Source organism: Paralichthys olivaceus, chromosome 10 (assembly GCF_024713975.1).
Source record: "Paralichthys olivaceus isolate ysfri-2021 chromosome 10, ASM2471397v2, whole genome shotgun sequence".
Classification (NCBI taxonomy): Eukaryota; Metazoa; Chordata; class Actinopteri; order Pleuronectiformes; family Paralichthyidae; genus Paralichthys; species Paralichthys olivaceus.
Window position 1 is genome coordinate 12688420 of NC_091102.1, and position 18107 is coordinate 12706526.

Sequence of the window (18107 nt, forward strand, 5' to 3'; positions counted from 1 at the left end):
ACTGTAACGTCTGCCTGATGCTGCACGCGGGCGGCACAGTCAGTGCCCGCATCCACCAAGGGGTGAGGGTGTGGAAGGGCAGGGTGGGTAATGGAGGGGGGAGTAATCAGATGATTAAAGGCAACCTCTAGCATCTGTGCTGGAAGACTTATGAATTAATGATTGAGGGAGCAGCTGATCAGAAATTAGCTAATGTAGGAGGAGGAGTCCCACAGGGAACTGCTGGGCTTCCCCCCCAGTCTGTGGTGGAGAGTGAGGGAGGGGGAGGGGGAAAAAAGAGGTGGAGGGTTCAGTTCATCAATTGTTCTTGATTCTGAGGAACTGCCTGAGCCCCCCCCCTGCAGAGGAGGCTATAAACAGACTCAAAGAGAGAGGGACTGAAGGCAGCACCGTGAGGCAGCCTGACATGTGGCTCAGTAACGCAGTGATGTCACGCATCATTTTCATATTCCACTGTTTTTGTCCAAGCAGGAAGACTGTGAATGACTTATGACTGGTTATTGTGGAATTGTGCCACTGGGTTAGCAGGAATCAAACTCGTGCAACACAGCAGCAATTTGTAACATCACTACACCTTAAACTGCTTATATTAACACACTACATGGTGTAAATTAGACACATTATTGTGGTTAACATTTTAACAGTAACAGCAAGCTCCACCAATCAGAGATGTTGCAATTACACCATGAGGATTGTGGGCCGTGTAGTATTTCACCTTGAAATTACAATTAACACATTTTCCTTAACAATCAGTAGATAAGAAAATGCAAATAACACTGTTTCAAAATCTTGTAGCTAATCAAAAGTCTACCTTGGATAGTTAAAATATTAAGGCCAAATTTCTATTCACAAAATTTGGGATTTTTACTTCAAACCACTTCCAGAACCATTCTGTTGAGTTATATAGCAAGTGTGCTACATCTGATCATTTTGTAGTGTATATTTGTCTGTTGTCTGTCGGTCTCTTTCTCTGTGTCGGGGGGTTTACAAAGAGCCTCCTCCATTGTCATCCGATGCCGCTAATCTGTCGTGTTGCTAATAAGCGTACTGAGGAAAATTTGCATAACAAATTATGTTCTCAGGACTCGGCGGAAAGAAGAGGAACACTTGACACTCCACCTCGCACTACTTGGCACTTGGGTGCTGCTTTACATTCTTATCATCTGAACACATTTCCATTCCACTACTGTTCCACTGATCAAAGCATTAGCATGATCCTGCGCTCGGGGTCATGACGCTTTACTTGACAACAGAAAAGGTTGCAGGACGGAATGGGAGACGACAAATGATGTGATTATGGAACATTTGATTGGATTTTCTGCAAAACTTCAATTATGGAATATCTACAGAACTAACTCGTCCTCCTCAGAAGGAGTCTGTGATCTACATACGGATCTAACCCACTCTATATCATTTGTGGACTCTAGTATCCGAGGACTGGGTCACACAGCGGGGACTCCAGAGATATTTCAGGAATGCTGTTCAGTCAGGGCCGTCAGAGATGGTTTGACACATCACTAGGTAGCCAGGCTCCTGTTACGTTGCCTTTGACCTTTGCTAGAACTTAATGCCCTGCTACAATAATTGTTCTGGACACAGAGAACCTTCCTGTCCTGGTTCATATATTTTTAGACATGTGCTATATCACATGTGGAGGCTTGAGTCTTACTGCAGGGGCCGCAGGTTTGTTTATGACCCGGCCATTTGCTGCCCGACTAAACTGCTCTCTCTCTATCTGCCTTACATGCTTCACCCTGACCTATCAAATAAAGGCTTAATGTGCCCCACCCTCCACACCCCCCAAAAAATGCATTACCGGAAAAATCAAACATTCAATCAAATAGGTGAAAATCAATTGATTATTCATTTAAGTCATTCATCAAGTAAAAGTACCTTTCTGAGTTTTTTTAGATTAAAAAAAAAAGACATTTAAAATTAATTTACAGTTAAGATGATTAATACTTCATTTTAAACAAGAATACCTAATGTTGTCTTTGAGGGTTTGCTGCTTTTCTTTTGTCCTACTTGATAGTACAATGGAGTTTTGTGTTGATGTATCTGAAGAAATTAAGTTGGATATGTTAGAAATTTTGTATTTTTTGGATGTAATAGATCAAATCATCATCACCTGATCACTTGGCATGTGTATTGTAAAGGGCTGAAGAAAGTGCAGTGTGGAAGTTGGTTGAGCATGTGATACATTCATTTTCAATAACAGCTGATTCTCCAGTTGCAACCATTAATAGAACAGCCCATTCTGCACTGCAGTCGTCACTCAGAAAAAAAAAGGAAATGGGCAGTTTAATCAACAATGAAAACGACAAATTATTAAAATTTAGCAACCAACTACCCTCCACAACTTTATACCAGTCTCACAATGGCCATTACTCACTGGAGCTGCTTCTGCCGCCTACACGTACAGGAAGGCTGCCATGTAAAGGTACATTCCTCCTAATGTGAGTCTCATTATGTCAGTGTATCATGGTACAAAAAGCCTCAGGCCTGACCACACACACACTCATGTTTAATAAAGCAGACAGGAAACGGGTGGGAAAACTAACTGGTTATAACTGTGGACGGCACCATGCTGCGTTGTTTGCTTGTGTTATGCACAAGGTGCCAGTTAGGCTCCTCCGGCCATGACCGTCCAGACTTATGCAGTGTTAGTGCAGAAATTACAACTGCAGCAGTAATTCTATCACTGGAGAGTCAACAAACGTGACAGTTTCTTTTAATATGTTTTTCCTGGGGCTATATTCCTTTGTTTGACTTCCACTCATAGGACAGTTTGAGTTTGAGACACACGCACCCAATCTTGTAATAGACCGCCTCCATGCGCAGTAATCACAGGGGGCTAAAAAAGGAAAGTCAACATCTGGGCTGGGAGCAGTAATCACAGGTTGGCTGTTATTAAGCTGCCAGACGAGACCTCTGAACTGAGAGGATTTGAGCTGCACACACACTCATTACGGGCTCACAGCGTGTGTCAGGTATAGGGCAGCCAAGGTGAAGGCCAACACACATTTATTGTGCGAGGGTAGGAAGCGATAAACAGGAACTTTAATTTTCTCTGGGTGAAGTGTCCCGGACGAACACACAAATCTGACAGGATTGATCTGGTTTAGAGTTCAGCGTTGTACCTGCTGCAGATGAACGGCTGACAGTCTTTCTGAGATGTGAAGATAAGACAGGGCAGAATACACCTGACATGGTAACACGAGCAGAGTACAGACCTGCAGTCAGTAACATTTCATTTAGAAACCTCTCAGGCTATAAACTATAAATCACTTTCACTGATTTGTAGTTTTTGCACTTTTTACACTTAATTTAACAAACCAGATATAACATAACAGTCCGCTATGCTAAGCTAAGTGAATCATCTCCGGGTTCCATCTCCATATTTCATTCATAAGAGTGTGAATTAGTATAGTTGCCAAAATGTCAAGTAGTTTTTGAATTAATTTACTAAGTGTTTAGAACTATAAAAGATAAGTGTACCTCTGTTTTCAAATAATAGTTTTTCCTCAGTCTGTTTCTGTTTCCCCATTGGCCTCACAATGAAAACAGCGAGCACATCAAACCATGAGATATTGAATGATCATGTACAAGTCCAGACTTAACTCTCAGTGCCTGTGCAATGATTTCTTCATTTCACTTTAAATTCACAGAAGTAGTAGAGAGTTGTTGGGATGTTCTCGTCAAAGTCTTGTTGACACATTAGTGATTCAACCAGGTGACCTGAGGAGATTCATATTTCAGTGGAAGACACACCCATGACTTGCTCCGATGATACACACACACACACACACACACACACACACACACACACACACACACACACACACACACACACACACACACACACACACACACACACACACAGGAAGGATGGGCGTTTAAGAGAAGAATGAACATACTGCAGTCTAAAAATCTGCCTGGTTTTATAAAGAACATGACATTTATAGATTTTCCCTTATTAGCATTCGTACAAAGAGTTTGATGAGAACATTGATACTACTCTATACACTAAGTATTTCATATTTAGTAGTATCAAGTAGCATCCCAGGTTTTACCAAATATGTTTTTTTAAACACTGAACGATGTTTGAGGGCTGCTTGGCTGAGATGGTAAAGAGTTGCAGAGGTTACTGGAAGAGGTTGAGCCTTCATTGCCCTCCATGTCAGAGAAGGTGCAACAATGAACATGTCCTGCTTAATTGATTAATTGGAGGGAAACGTGGTAATTAAAAAGCGCTACCTTCATGATAGTTTCTAGTCTTTGTGTGAAACGAAGCTGATCAGCTGCTGGATTTATCTGACAAATCTGAGAGTGGAATCAATCTTTTCATCCACCTCTATGCAAGAAAGCGAATAAACATTACTCCCAAAGAGCCAAACCAGCAGAAAATACCACAAGATGACTGGTGAAAGAAAAGTTGTCACTTCATGCAGCAACCCATCATCGTGAAACAGGCAGGATGATTCAGGCAGGATGATTCAGTTCTCTGCTGCAAACTGTGGCGAGATGAAGGTGTCCCCCTCCTCTAATCGCTACAAACACTGCTTTATCTGAAGTGCTCCGTAATGTAGCGGGTTAAAGCTTATGTCAACAGTGTGGTGTCAGTGGGAGGTTATGACAGCACTGTGCTCCCCATGTGACGGTCAGCTCGCTGATAGAGGGGGTTCAGGTTACTGATAGAGGCGCAGGAAATGCAAACACGAGCCAAAGAGGCAAAAAGGCTGGATTCAAACATTTATCCAAAAACTTTCAGAGCAAAGTTAAGCAAGAGGATGGAGAAAAATGTTTGTTGTTTTAAAATGGAAATTTCAAAGTGTTTTTTATAATGAATGGTGGCTTCCAAACCTAAATCTCCACCACTCACACTGAGAAAATGTGTCATTATGAGAAAGTATTATCCTTATTTGGTGTGTGGTCAGAAAACGGCCGTTTGCAATTAGTCCCAGAGCTCTGGTGATGGATTAAACCACCTCCAGACTGAACCAAAGCTGCTGTTCTGCTGACGCACACATAAAACCTCAGCCTTCATAATGTCTACCTCTGTTTGTTCAAAAACAACCGGCTCTGTTAATTCACCACGCTGGTTGAAAATCCCCTAATTTAAGCGAAAAAGCACCCCACTTAGAGTTTATTAGGACAGCTGTGCAGAAACAATTCAAAAGGAATGCTCAACCCATTAGCCATTTTTTTGTGGCTTTCCTTCCTTCCTTCCTCACATCCTATAACTTTACTTCCGGACTTCCTTCCTTGCTCCTTCGGCCGCTCTCAATGGCTGGAGGTGAAGGGCGGTGATCTCAGATTCTCAGCTCTCTAAAGTGGCAGCTGGAGGAAGTGACAACTGGGTAGAAAAGACCCTGCCACCGCAAGAAAAAAATAGTCCACCCTAAACGAGGAGCGGGCTGGCCTTTCTCACGTTACCCACTTCACTGCAGAATGCTTACCGAGCGTGCCGATCCACGGCTCCAGCTTCAAAGAGACAGACGTAAACAGCACAGAGAGCCATGAGGGATGTTTCAGGACGGGGGACGGTGTCTGTGTGTGTGTGAGTGAGTGTGGGGGGCAATGGTGATGGTGTGAAACCTAAAGCCTTGGCCACCAACCCTCCACAATGCATGGATGACAGGCGGCCATGACCGGGTATTTCAGGGGTCAGGGCGAGGAATTTGGGATTCCCTCTGTCAGAGTATCTTTGAGAGGATGGTATTAGGTGTTTCACGCAAGGAAGCAGTTACCGAGTGTAAAGGGGTCCTCGTGTGGCTTTACAGTGTGTAGCAGCTGCTGCCATGAAGGACCTGATTACCAAGTTTAGAAGTTTAGAAACCCACATAGCTGGGATTCAGCTTCGTCAACAGGATGTTTCACAAAGATACGAAATACTAAGAGGAGGTGCATGAATGTGTGATTGTGTGTGTGTGACCTCACAATGTTTTCATCATCTGCAAAGAGATGAAAGGGAGGAAGAGCGATAAATCTAGCTTTAAACACACACACACACACACACACACACACACACACACACACACACACACACATGCTCTGAGTGGGTCAGTGGTTTGTGCAGGACTTCCACTCTTTATGGACAGCCTAAACAAAACCTTATGCCAAACCTTAACCATGACCAATTCTTGCCTAACCCTTAATCACAATTAGCAGCACCTTAACCAGGACATCAGAAATGACCAGGCTAAAGTCACCATGAGGTCTACTGGCAAGTTTTATACCTAAAGAGGTAACTAAAACGAGTCCACACATACACACACTCACAGTCATTGTGTGTTTGCTGGAGACTGACTCTAACCATAGTTAGTACATGCCTAACCTTTAACCGAACCTTAATGTAACCTGAAACCATGTCTGTACCTCAAAATGTATTCATTTGCGCTACAGGGACTGGCTTTTTGTCCCCATAAGGTTGACAATTCAACATTATGTGACTGTGTAAACAGATTGAAGTCCCCACAACCAGAGTAATACCTGGGCCACAATCACACACAGCCACAGCCTTTGTGTGGGACTATGTAAATGTTCATATTCTCAGACGTGAAAATCTACGATGACCAATACAGCAGCCTGCACAAGCCTGCACAAACCTCTGACCCACTCAGAGTATGTGTGTGTGTGTGTGTGTGTGTGGGGGGTGACTTCCACTCAGAGGACGGAGTGGGTGTGGATGAAGGCAGCGGCGGTGAAGGTTTTATGGATCTGTGTGAGCCTGAGAGGAAAGGCGGCACTGATGGACAGGATGGGCCCTCAGGATATATCACCAACCTTGTACCTGCCACACCCGTCGTCTCCTACCCCGCCACCATCTTCATCATCAGAGTCTCTAGATTTGTACTTGATATATACACGTCAATAATCGGTTCAACAAACCTGATCTGCACAGAAATCCAGCTAGTCTCAGACTATGGTTAATGGTTTAAAGGTGCATTATATTTAAATCAACAGTAGTGAATCAGACAATATTCATCATGCTGCACTTGTTTTCACTGGCTGGAGTTTAATCCTTGTCTTGCTTCACTTCCAGAACCCCTGCTTAATTAAATCCACACTGGTTGCACAGTGGCATTCAAAACACTGGCTTCATTCCATGACCCACTAGTCATTTAAAAACCAGGGCAGTTCATTCATTTATTTTAACACAGCTCTGCATAGTGGAGAGAAACCCCCAGCTATAGCTCCACCTCTATAGATTACTTATGTCTGCAGATGCTGCAGAGGCAGAGGAAGAGTTTGTTTTAACACATAAACAATAAAACAGAATGCAATCCAATGCAAAAGACCTCAAACCTCTCTGACACTATAAAAAGTAGTCCTGACCTGTGTGTGACCTTCCTTTAGTCTAATTCAAATATTATTTAGGTTTTTTTCTGTCCTTTACGACTGAACATCTGGGGGGCTCTTTGAGGAAGATCAGGGGATAGGATAAAAAGCTTGGTCTTTTTGTGGGGAGAATTTTTTTGTCAGCTTCTGTTTCCAAGGTCAAGGATATACTTTAAATCTCAACTGGACTATAATATTGGATGGAGTCAAATGCAGCATTGTGGAAACACTATAAATCAATATATTCTGACTAAGAAACTATGATTTTCACAGATAAAGCCTGTTGGTCAAGACATGGCAGGGCACAGTTTGTTATATCTCTGGATGAAAAGAAATACACTGCATAACCACATTAGATAAAGAAAACAGCCTGGATGAAGTCAAAGAAAATCTCATGGAGACTGGTCCAGGACGACAAACACACACCCGATTACAGCAATGATATGAGCTGAGATAAAATATTAACCTTCCTCTATACTGAATATAATTCTTTATAAGATCAGACAATGGCCGAAAATCCAGTTCATCTCAATCTGTCCGATACAGTGTTGGTTTACAGAATAATGAAATACAGTTTAGATACAACATTGTTCTATACTTGTACGACATGGACTTTAGAAGGACAATAACTTAATTTACTAGTAGATGACATTTATGTTGATAAATATTGTTCGATCAGACAACTGTCTAGACAAAACTGAGCAGAAATAAAGTAATTTCTTTAGGATGACATTCTTGTAACGTGGAAACAAACAGAATCAGACTCATCATTTCTGACACTTGTAGTAAAGCAACAAAATAATGGCATTTTTCGAGGGCTTTATACTTTACCACATACAGTAGCTTTGGTCAAACGGGAATTTCTGTCATGCTAAATGATGATTAACCTCAAATAGCCCAAGGTTGTCCCTAAATACCAGTCTATAAGTTATAGGTGAGTGTTACTCCTTCTACAGGTTTGATAATGACTGTAGTAAATTGTCAGCATTACTCATTCATGATGTGTATAAGTAATTTGTTACTAGTATGAAGTTGTTCATGTAGAAAAAGCTTCAGGATCAACCTCCCACTATTATTTTTCTACTGAGTCACAGCACATCACTGAGGGGCAGACACTGATAAAGATGTGATAAAGATATACAAGAGATGAAGGGAGAGGAGATTCACATCCCTACACAATAACACACATACACCCAGTCTATCTGAATGCCCACCGCTGAGTCAGAGGTGGATGACAAATCAGACCTATAGCAATGTCGGCGCACGGCCTCTCAGTAAAGTGTGTGAGTGTGCTGGAGTCTGGGCTGGTTTCCAGATGACACATCCACCCTACATGGGCACACACTCAGCATTTACAGACGCTCGCTGATGGAGTCTGGCACTGAGTAAAACTACCAAAGATTAAATCAAAATCAAACAGAGGATGACAGAGATGATATTATGTGAGCGCTGGGTCAATAATGGACGTATGAAGGAGAAGTTTTTATAGACAAACGCAGTAGGTAGTGATCTTCAATCTATCCATTACTGGTTGGGTTGTTCAGTTTCCACTACAGCTGAATCCTGAGCATTGTCAGTGTAAGGATCATATCATACCAGTGAGTGAGAAAAAGCATTACGACCTTAAACACAACAGCAGACATATAAAAAAGCAGCCTTATATTCCCCAAGGCTCAGAACTGAACTGTCTCAGGGACATTTACTATTCTGTTAGATTTGCTCTCTATTATTATTTATCTATTCATAAAACGTGCTGTTACTCGTCCATTTTATATTCTATATTTGTATGTTTTTGTTTGTTGTGTCATGTGTATACCTTTGCTGTATTTGTGAGACATTTTTTTCACAAAAAATCTATCTATCCATCTATTTCATATGAGTCAATATTGATGATTATCATGATACATATCACCTTATTATTTATTTTAAGTTCAAGTACTGATTTTAGCTGCTGAGTGAAGGTTGAGTGCTTTTATTTTAAAATTCGGAGATGTCATGTACGTGTTCTACCTCCTAACTACACGTATAAACATTAAAATCGATATACATATTGGACTTTTATGATATTGATACACATATTTAGCCTGGATGTGTTTTGTGATTGCCCAGCAAAAGGATAAGTGAACTTATCCCAGAGGTTGAAACTGGGAACTGATCTGAAAGCAGCCAGGATCAGAAACACAACACGGTACAAAACAAAACAAAGAGCGTCTGCGGCAGCAAGAGTTTAAAGTGCACAGCAAATACTAAAGCTGTTCCTGAGGAAAGAGGAAGCAAAGCAAGTCACCTCGGAGAAGAAAGTGTCCATTTGCAGCAGGTTTCGCCCTCTCGTCTCTTTGTAGTCTGACTTCAGGGTACCACAGACGGAGAGGATGAGGAGCTGCACTGCCGACCGGCTTCCATCCGCGTCCTTCGATCCGGTAAAAACTTCTCCTGCCCGGTGTAATGTTCGGTTCACTGTGGTCTGCCCGCAGCGACACGTCCCCCGGTTCTGTCTGAGGACACTTCAGAGTAGTTTTTTGTCTCACTGGTGCGTTCACAGTCCCGGGAAGCGACAGTGTTGCTGCGCCGTGTCCCTGCCCCGCTGTCTGTGTCTCATTGAACCCAATGGAGCCGGCACATTATGCAGAGAGGAGGAGCCTGCAGGGTCACAGCCCCTCCCCTCGGCACACGCCCTTTTGTGTGCCCCCCCCCCCCCCATGTCCACAAAGAGGCTGATGCTGTCAGGAGGATGTTGACTTATCTCAAGGCTCAGGTTTAGGGTTAGGATCGGGTTTAGGTTATGGTCAAGTTAAGGATTATAATTGGTTAAAGGGATAGTTCACCGAAAAATGATCATGCATTCATTATCTACTCAGCGCTATGCCGATGGAGGGGTGGGTGAAATGTTTGAGTCCACAGAATACTTTTGGAGTTTCAGGGGTAAACAGCGTTGCAGCCAAATCCAATGCAATTGAAGTAACTGGCGACCACTTCTTCAAACTGTGGTGTAGGAAGAAGAGCACCCAGATCATTAAAGACCCCGATCACCCAAACCATAAACTGTTCTGCCTGCTGCCATCTGGCCGACGGTACTAAAGCATCCAGGCTCACACCACCAGGCTCAGAGACAGTTTCAACCCCCAGACCATAAGACTTTTAAACTCATCCCATCTGCCATAATTTGTCTTCTCTGCCCCTAATAATATTTGCAATACTATTTTAGGTGCTTATGTATGATATTTTATTTGAATACTTTAGGTTTATTGTTATTTTATATATTCTATATTTCATTTTTTATATTCTATTTGAATTTTTTCCTTGTATAACTTCTGAGCATGGCTAGAAGTTACCGGAACTAGCAATGCTTCTGCGCACCTTAGGGGGAGAGCTTGTGCGCATGCGAAAGTGAACCCAAAGCAGGATATCACAGGACATTTAGACTAAAAACATTGTGGTGGGGTTAAGGTTAGGGTAGAAGTCAGAGTCAAGATGCGGGATTGAGGTCAGGGTCAATATTAAGGTTGGGGTAAAAAGAAATATTTAGGATAGGAATCAAGGTACCAAGGGAGGAATTGTTGCAGATTGAAAGATATCAGGTCAACTGCTTCAGCCCAGTGAATCCACTAACGTTTATCTGACCATGTATGTGTGTCTGAAGATAATCATTATTTTTGACTTCCTCCTCAGGGAAAAATAAACTGAGGAGGAAGAGGAAGAGGCAGATCAGGGCGAGCGGGCCAGCTTTATTTTTGTCTGTGGTTGTTTACGGAGTGATGTGGGTCTCAGGATGTGTGTGTGTGTTTGTATAGTAGATGAGACCCTGGTTGTTGTAGTGTACTCAAACTGTACTAATGCCTGACTAGCCTTTATCAAGTACTGAAAAGTAGTAAGATTCTTACTTATTCTTCATTTGGATGTCCCAAAAAGTGTCTAGAAAGCTAATGGTCACCGCCAAGAATTATATGTTTTTTGGGGGGCTTTATTCCTCAAATGTATTTTTAGAATAGTGACTTTGAAGTAACCAATATTTATATTAATAATATCCATAAATGGAGTCGACTTTTACTCGGAACCTTTATAACTCCAATGTTTTTTATTTTAATAATTAATTTGTTTTTCTTTAAAAAAAATCAAATGCTCTCTGCTATTTATTTCTGCTTGTATTTTGTAATGCACTTTTAATATTTGATTGCATCATTTATTATTTAATTATCTAATTGATTTAATAGATTTTCTGTTTTTGTGCATATAAGCCAATATTTTGCATGGAAGCTTCAAGTCCTCATTCCTCTCATGTATTCATTCAACATGAATGAGTGAAAGTAAAGCACAGAGGCAAACAATCGCCATGGGAGGATTTTTGACAAGCAAGTTGGCATACAGTCAAGATTTTAGGGTACATTCAATTCTCTTCAATTCCTTTCTTTTAGTTGTATCTCAGGCTATACAGTCATTTCTAATGGACACGAGGAAAGAGGAAACACACATGGGTCTTCATCTGCGACCTTATGCCAGTAAAGATCAGCCGCTCAGTCTTGACCTGTGATAACAGAGGATTGACAAGATAATCTATATGCATTAGTCATGCAAGAAATCCTGCCCGGGTAATTGCGTTGTGTCTGTTATGTCATCAGTGTTGACTGTACAGCAGCTAAAGTCGCATCCTTGAGTGTGAAACTCATTCATCACTCAACAGTTTGTATGTTGACACTACAGTGCTCTTAGATATTTCACGTTATTGTTTTATGTAGTAGTTCTACTGGTGTTATCATCTGTCTTTAAATAATTACAACCCATATATCTATTAAGGATAAATGACCTCAAAAGAGGCTCAACATCTTTTAAGGAACTGAATCCCTTAATTCTACCTTAAGCACCTTCAAAAATATTGTGTTATGAGTAAAGTATTAGTAAAACAAGGGTTGTCCTCTTGTCCTTACTAAACCAAAGGAAAACCCATATGTCCTGTAATCCCTGATTATAAGGATTGAAGCTTTTTTATATGGGGAATGTCCAATCATTATCTTTTACTGGGTTTGATTAAAAACCATAGGAATTGCGAGTCTCTGTCAAACTCTGTATATTACTAAGTTGTGAGATATAAAATACACCAGTTGCCATGTTTGTGACCAATGCTTCATTTTCATGTAGATGTATTGAGTCATGGTTTACCAAAACACTTTAAGTTGCACTCAGATTTTATGAATGTATGCACAATTTAATGTTATATCTAACAACATATCCTATGTTTTTGGACGAGGGTGTAGATTGTATGTGTGTATTGAGCAGTATACATGTGCTAATTTGATGTCAGAATAAGCTTTTTGCAGTGAACAGTTTACTTCATGTCAAAGGGGATTTGGAAGTTGTAAAATCTGAGATGAATGCCAAAGGTGGTCTGCTGCGGATACTGAGCATTACACTGAATAATTACCACCTATTATACATTCGCCAAAACCAAACAATAGGGAAAGAACTGCTTTTTGGTTGAGTCACCAATTTGCTAAACTGTGGCAAGTTGGCAGACAGTGAGAGAGAGAGAGAAGATTGTGTGATAAGAGCAAAGCCCTCTTTCAGTCTACCTGAGAGGACAAAGGGAACAAGAACAAAACATCCATTCGTCATGAAGATCCCCAGAGGCACCGGGGGGAGGGACGAGAATCACACAGGTCTACATATGGTACTTTGGTCCTTTGAGGAAAACAGTTGCACAGGTGATGTCTGAGCAATGAAAGCAGGAAAAATATACATGCCATTAAAAACTGAAACATTCCAAATTTAATACAATTATAATGAGGTAAACAGCATGATTTTAAGCCACTGTTAATGTGATGTTTTCCTCATTAGACATTTTTTAAACGATATTTTCCTTTTTAATGAGGACAATTATCATAATTTCCAGATGCTGTTAATAGCAGTGTCAGGCTTCACTTTTCAGTCGCAGTTTTGTTAAGTTCAGGCAACACAATTGCTTAGTTAGGTTTGTCATAGTTTTGGTTAAAATAAATCTTTTAATGAAGTTAACACTCGTGGGACAAGATTGCCTTCAGACAAGAAAACCTTTCCACATGGTTGAGCCAAACGTGATCCTTTCCTGAACCTAACCAAGTAGTTTGTTTTGTTTGCTACACGTTAACCAAACTGCAGCTGGAAACTGAAGCTTCTGCTGGTATAGCTTTCTGGTAGAAAGCCCTGAAGGCAAACACCTCCCATGTGCGTTTCAGACCAAGCACAACACCATTATTAGTCGTTTAAACCTCTTTAAATAATAATAGATATAAACAACATCTTACACAAATGTTGATTGCAACAGAAGCTATTATTCTCCACTGACATCTTGAGAAAAATCATTTAAATGTTCTCCTTGTCTTCAGGATTTTCTACACATTGTTGTCAGCATCATGGAGACATTTGATAACATGTAACAGTTGATATTTGTATTTAAAGTTGTCAGAGGCGGTTGAGAAAACAGACCTGTGACCCTACATACCAGTTTGACACCAGAATACCACACACTGACAAAAAGATCAGCTGAGTGTCAGGTCTGCCAGAGGATACTAGACATGTCTCCAGTGTGAGACTGAAAACTACAAGCTGATGTGTTTTCAGAACATTCACCCCACAAGAGTGACAGAGGCAACCAGCAGCTCTGATTTCTATCATATTAGTTAAATTTACCAGAGGCTGAAATAAGAATGAAGGATGAAGATAAGGAGGTTGTTCAAGGTTTAACATGACAATATAAATGTTTCAAAAAGCTTTCTGGAGTCGCTGCAGAATGAAAGATGGTTGAGGCAGAACACATACCGATCTGCTGCACCATCTTTGCCCCCCACTTCCTGCTCTTACAGAGTGCGGTGCATTTGTGGAAAAAATCTGTGGCTTCAGAAATGGACTCTACATCAGTCACACAGATTTTTCCTTCAGCTGGGGAATATTAAGTTCTTTCACGATCAGTAGGCTCATTTTAACAAAATGTAACAAACGTTAACCCTTTTAAGACCAATAAAGCCGAAATTCTAGGTTTACCACTTGTGTCCAGAGGATGCATTTCTTTCTTATAGTAAGAACTTTAACTCATTTTAACAATATTTTTAGTTTTTTTCCCCAATTTTGTGGATGTGAAAGGATCGGTGCTGTTCTAAAAAAAAATCTTGTGATACTCTGTGTTTACTGTCCTCACATCACTAAAGCATTGAGCCGCATGCAGTGGCAACAACAGACAGAGCCAGAGTCAGGCATGAGATACACCTCAGGCAAGAAAAAAACCCACAGCTATTTAACCTTATTCCTCCAAACAGGGACCAAAAGCCAGGGTCATGTTTCCAGATCGGATCAATCCTCTGGCTCCATTATATAAACATCTAATTAAGCGTGAAATCAGAAAATGACATGTGATGAACGCTCACGTGTCGTGGAGAAGTCCTCAGGCAAAGTCATTCAGGTCAGGTGAAGACCCTTGTGCACCCTCATGTCGTGTCAGATAAGTGCTGAGGTCCCGTTCACTGAGCAGCTGATTTGTTTTTTCTGCAGCCATGAGCGTTGGTCACAACATGGCCGTGGTAATTACTGGAGCTGGTGTAGTCATGTAAAAAGCACCCATCCATGTACTACTGTTATTCACCTGGAAATATTACACATGTTACATTTTACACATGTACACACCTGTAGCATTGTAGCATGTATTGATGTGATTACACCAATCAAACTGATGTACTTTGTCTTCAGGGAAGCGGGGGATTATTGGACACACCCAGGGAACAATGCAAACAGGAGGGAGGGATGGAGGGAGGGAGGGAGGGAGGGAGGGAGGACAGGGTTTAAAATTGATTGAATGAGATGTAGTTTAGCTGAGATGGATGGCAAAAGGAGAGGAAGACAAAGCCAACACTCGGATAAAAATGGAACATATAACAAAAGGTGATTCGATTGGTATCGGATCACTCTCACTGGCGGTGTCACATTAATGTATAAATATGGCCGATGACGAATCCTGGTGCCACATTTATTAGATTATGTGGCTGATCCAAGCACACCACAGAGTCAACAAGTCTCCAGCTGAATGCATTACTCACACCTACATGTCAGTAATGTCTCTGCTATGTTTATTATACTGGGATACAAGATGGCGGGACAAAAATATTCTGAAAGAGAAAATGATTCAGAGGATTCACTTATATGATATGTATACTTATTTGATATGTTTTAGTGTTATCACGCTCTGTACTGGGGCTTTTTTACCACAAAGAAGGTGCAGACACAGGAAATATTTTCCCAAATACGAATGCATTTGGATTTAAATCCAAAATCTAAACATAATCAATTGTAATTTTTTAGATGCTTGAATAAAATGTGTATAAAGAGTGACAATGCAACAAAATCATGGCCCTGCAATGTATTAGGGAGGATAATGATTAACAGGAGCAGGGATGGGGAAAAAGCATTCCTCTGCAAAGGCCCAACAGTCCCACTATATTCAATTAAGATGCACCAAATTGCACACACACACTCATAGGTTGCAATTTGCTATATACCTGATATTTTCTCAAGATCCAGGCATCATTCCCAGGAAAAACAAATGTATATCAAATGTGAACAAAACATCTCTTGTAATGAAAGTTAAATATAAAATTCAAACAGGAGCAACAACATTGGCATCGAAAAAAACAAATCACTAGGTCTAAAGCCACGCCAGCCAACACTAAAAAACTGAAACCTTTGACCTGCATAAAGTCAGAGAATCATCAAGTTCTTCAGGATTCATCCTCTGTGGACCACGAATGCTTGGTTATCCATGCCATGGTTATCCATCTAGACACTCAAAATTAAAAAATAGATATTTATGTCAACAATATCCACCTAACTGAGTTGTGTTAGATACAATTTAATATTATTAGTAAGATGGAAATAACTGACGAATGTGTAACCTCCATGACTGTATGATGAGAATCTAACATTATCTAGATTTCCATCAAGGGGGTCAGTGTCCGAGTACACCAACTTAAATTCCAAAACTGTTGGATCATCTGTTGTGATTTTAGCAGTAAAGATTTTTCAGTAGAGCCCTTACACTTACATGGCAAAAAAAAGAAGCTACAAATAAACACAGAAAGCTTTTGCCTTGCCAGTTAACTTTTATTAGATAAGGAAGAGGAGGGAACGGAAGAGGCACATTAATCACTGTGATTAGTGTCACATACTGATCCTCTCCATCGGCTGGAGCTCCCTCAGTCCAAGCAGGAGGCTTTCACAATAAATCTCACCACAACATTCCTCCTCCAACTCACTGAACTCCCAAATGCATAAAATACCTTCCTTAAGGCTGGAGAATTTGTGCCGGCTCACACACTTCCCATGCTCCCCTGCACTGTCAACTTCCTGTTTGTTTATGAAGCTTCATTTTTCACTACTCCCACAGTAAAGACTGTATTTATTCTACAAACTCTCCATGTGCTCCAATCTGATGTGGGCTTTATGTAACCTGAAAAAAAATATATGCAAAGAATGCATTGAATCCGTGGTGACTGACTGCAAACATTCCAGTGGACGCTTGTCATGTTTGTGTTATGTTTTGGTTTATTGTTTTGAAGCTTCTCAGAACAATTTTCCCTCCGAGTCTCAGAGTATTAACCTGTGTGAGTCCAGCAGTGACTCACTGGTCATCCAGAGCCTGAGAAAACACACAGGGACCGAAACGGAGAGCCGATGGGACTTCTGCTGAGCTGCCTCATATCATATGATTCAACTATGTGAATCACACATAGCTGAAGGTTCATCTACCCCGTGTCTGTTACATCTCTAATCAATGAGACTTATCTTATGTGTTATGGTCACATTTGACATGGGTGTGTCACAAGTAGACGAATGATTCAACTTTTAACAAAATTCTGAGAAATATTTATTTTTATATTTACATTATATTTTATGTTTTTTTTCAGTTGTACAAGAGGCATTGTGATGGAGCTAAATGTACGACCTCTGTAAATAAATAGTCAAGTTAAGTGAGTAATCAAATGATGCATAACCAAATCTATCATTAGATGAAGTCGAGTTAAAGTACTATATCATCCTCTGAAGTGTAGCACACAAAAGTATAGGGTGCATATTTAAATGTATAGCTATCTGCAGACATTAACTAATAAGCTTTCTCTTGTAATTTAACATAAAGCATCAGTCACCTCAGCGATGGTATATGGGTTTATGGTATTTTACATTTAAGTGTGGCTCTTCCTTAGAAAATTAACATAGAATCAATGCAGCAGAACCTGATATTTATTGACGTGTAGTCCCTAAAGTCAATTAAGCCTTAAAATCATGGGCCCCACACTTCCCATAATGCAACTCAGTCTGTAGACAGGCCTGTCTGGTAAATAGATACATTTGGTTCAAACTTCAACTGCAGGTATCAGGCGGTTTTAACGCAGTAGAAGGAGGTTCTAACCTGCTCCCATCCAAGATGAGCACCGTGATGACATCTCTGCCAAACACATAGGTGTGAACAAGTATACACATGAGTGAAGAGATATATGTTTGCACAACAACTACAGCCTGTTGCATTAATGCACATGCACCTATTGACAGCTGCTGCTTCTCTTTGCACAACAATGCAAATCCACCGCGTGTACATATTTATACAGGTGTGCATGTGTACATTTATGGATGTGTATGAAGTAAACATTTCTTTGTGCTGTTTTTTTCTGTTAAACCTTATTTTTTTGTGCCAATGGAGTCTAGCAAAGTAAGAATTGAATTGTTTAGTGCAACTTCTGCTTCACTTTATGACA

At 40.7% G+C, this 18107-nt stretch overlaps 1 protein-coding gene across 1 annotated transcript in view; it reads right to left on the reverse strand.

The window, feature by feature from the left end:
• The window catches only part of myo10l3 (myosin X, like 3), a 54807-nt gene extending 44869 nt beyond the window's left edge, over window positions 1–9938 (reverse strand). The window contains exon 1 of the mRNA XM_020090113.2: window positions 9629–9938. Coding sequence (XP_019945672.2) covers window positions 9629–9649 — 21 coding nt within the window. The 5' untranslated portion in view covers window positions 9650–9938. The remainder of the gene's footprint in view (window positions 1–9628) is intronic.
• Window positions 9939–18107: the final 8169 nt, after the last annotated feature.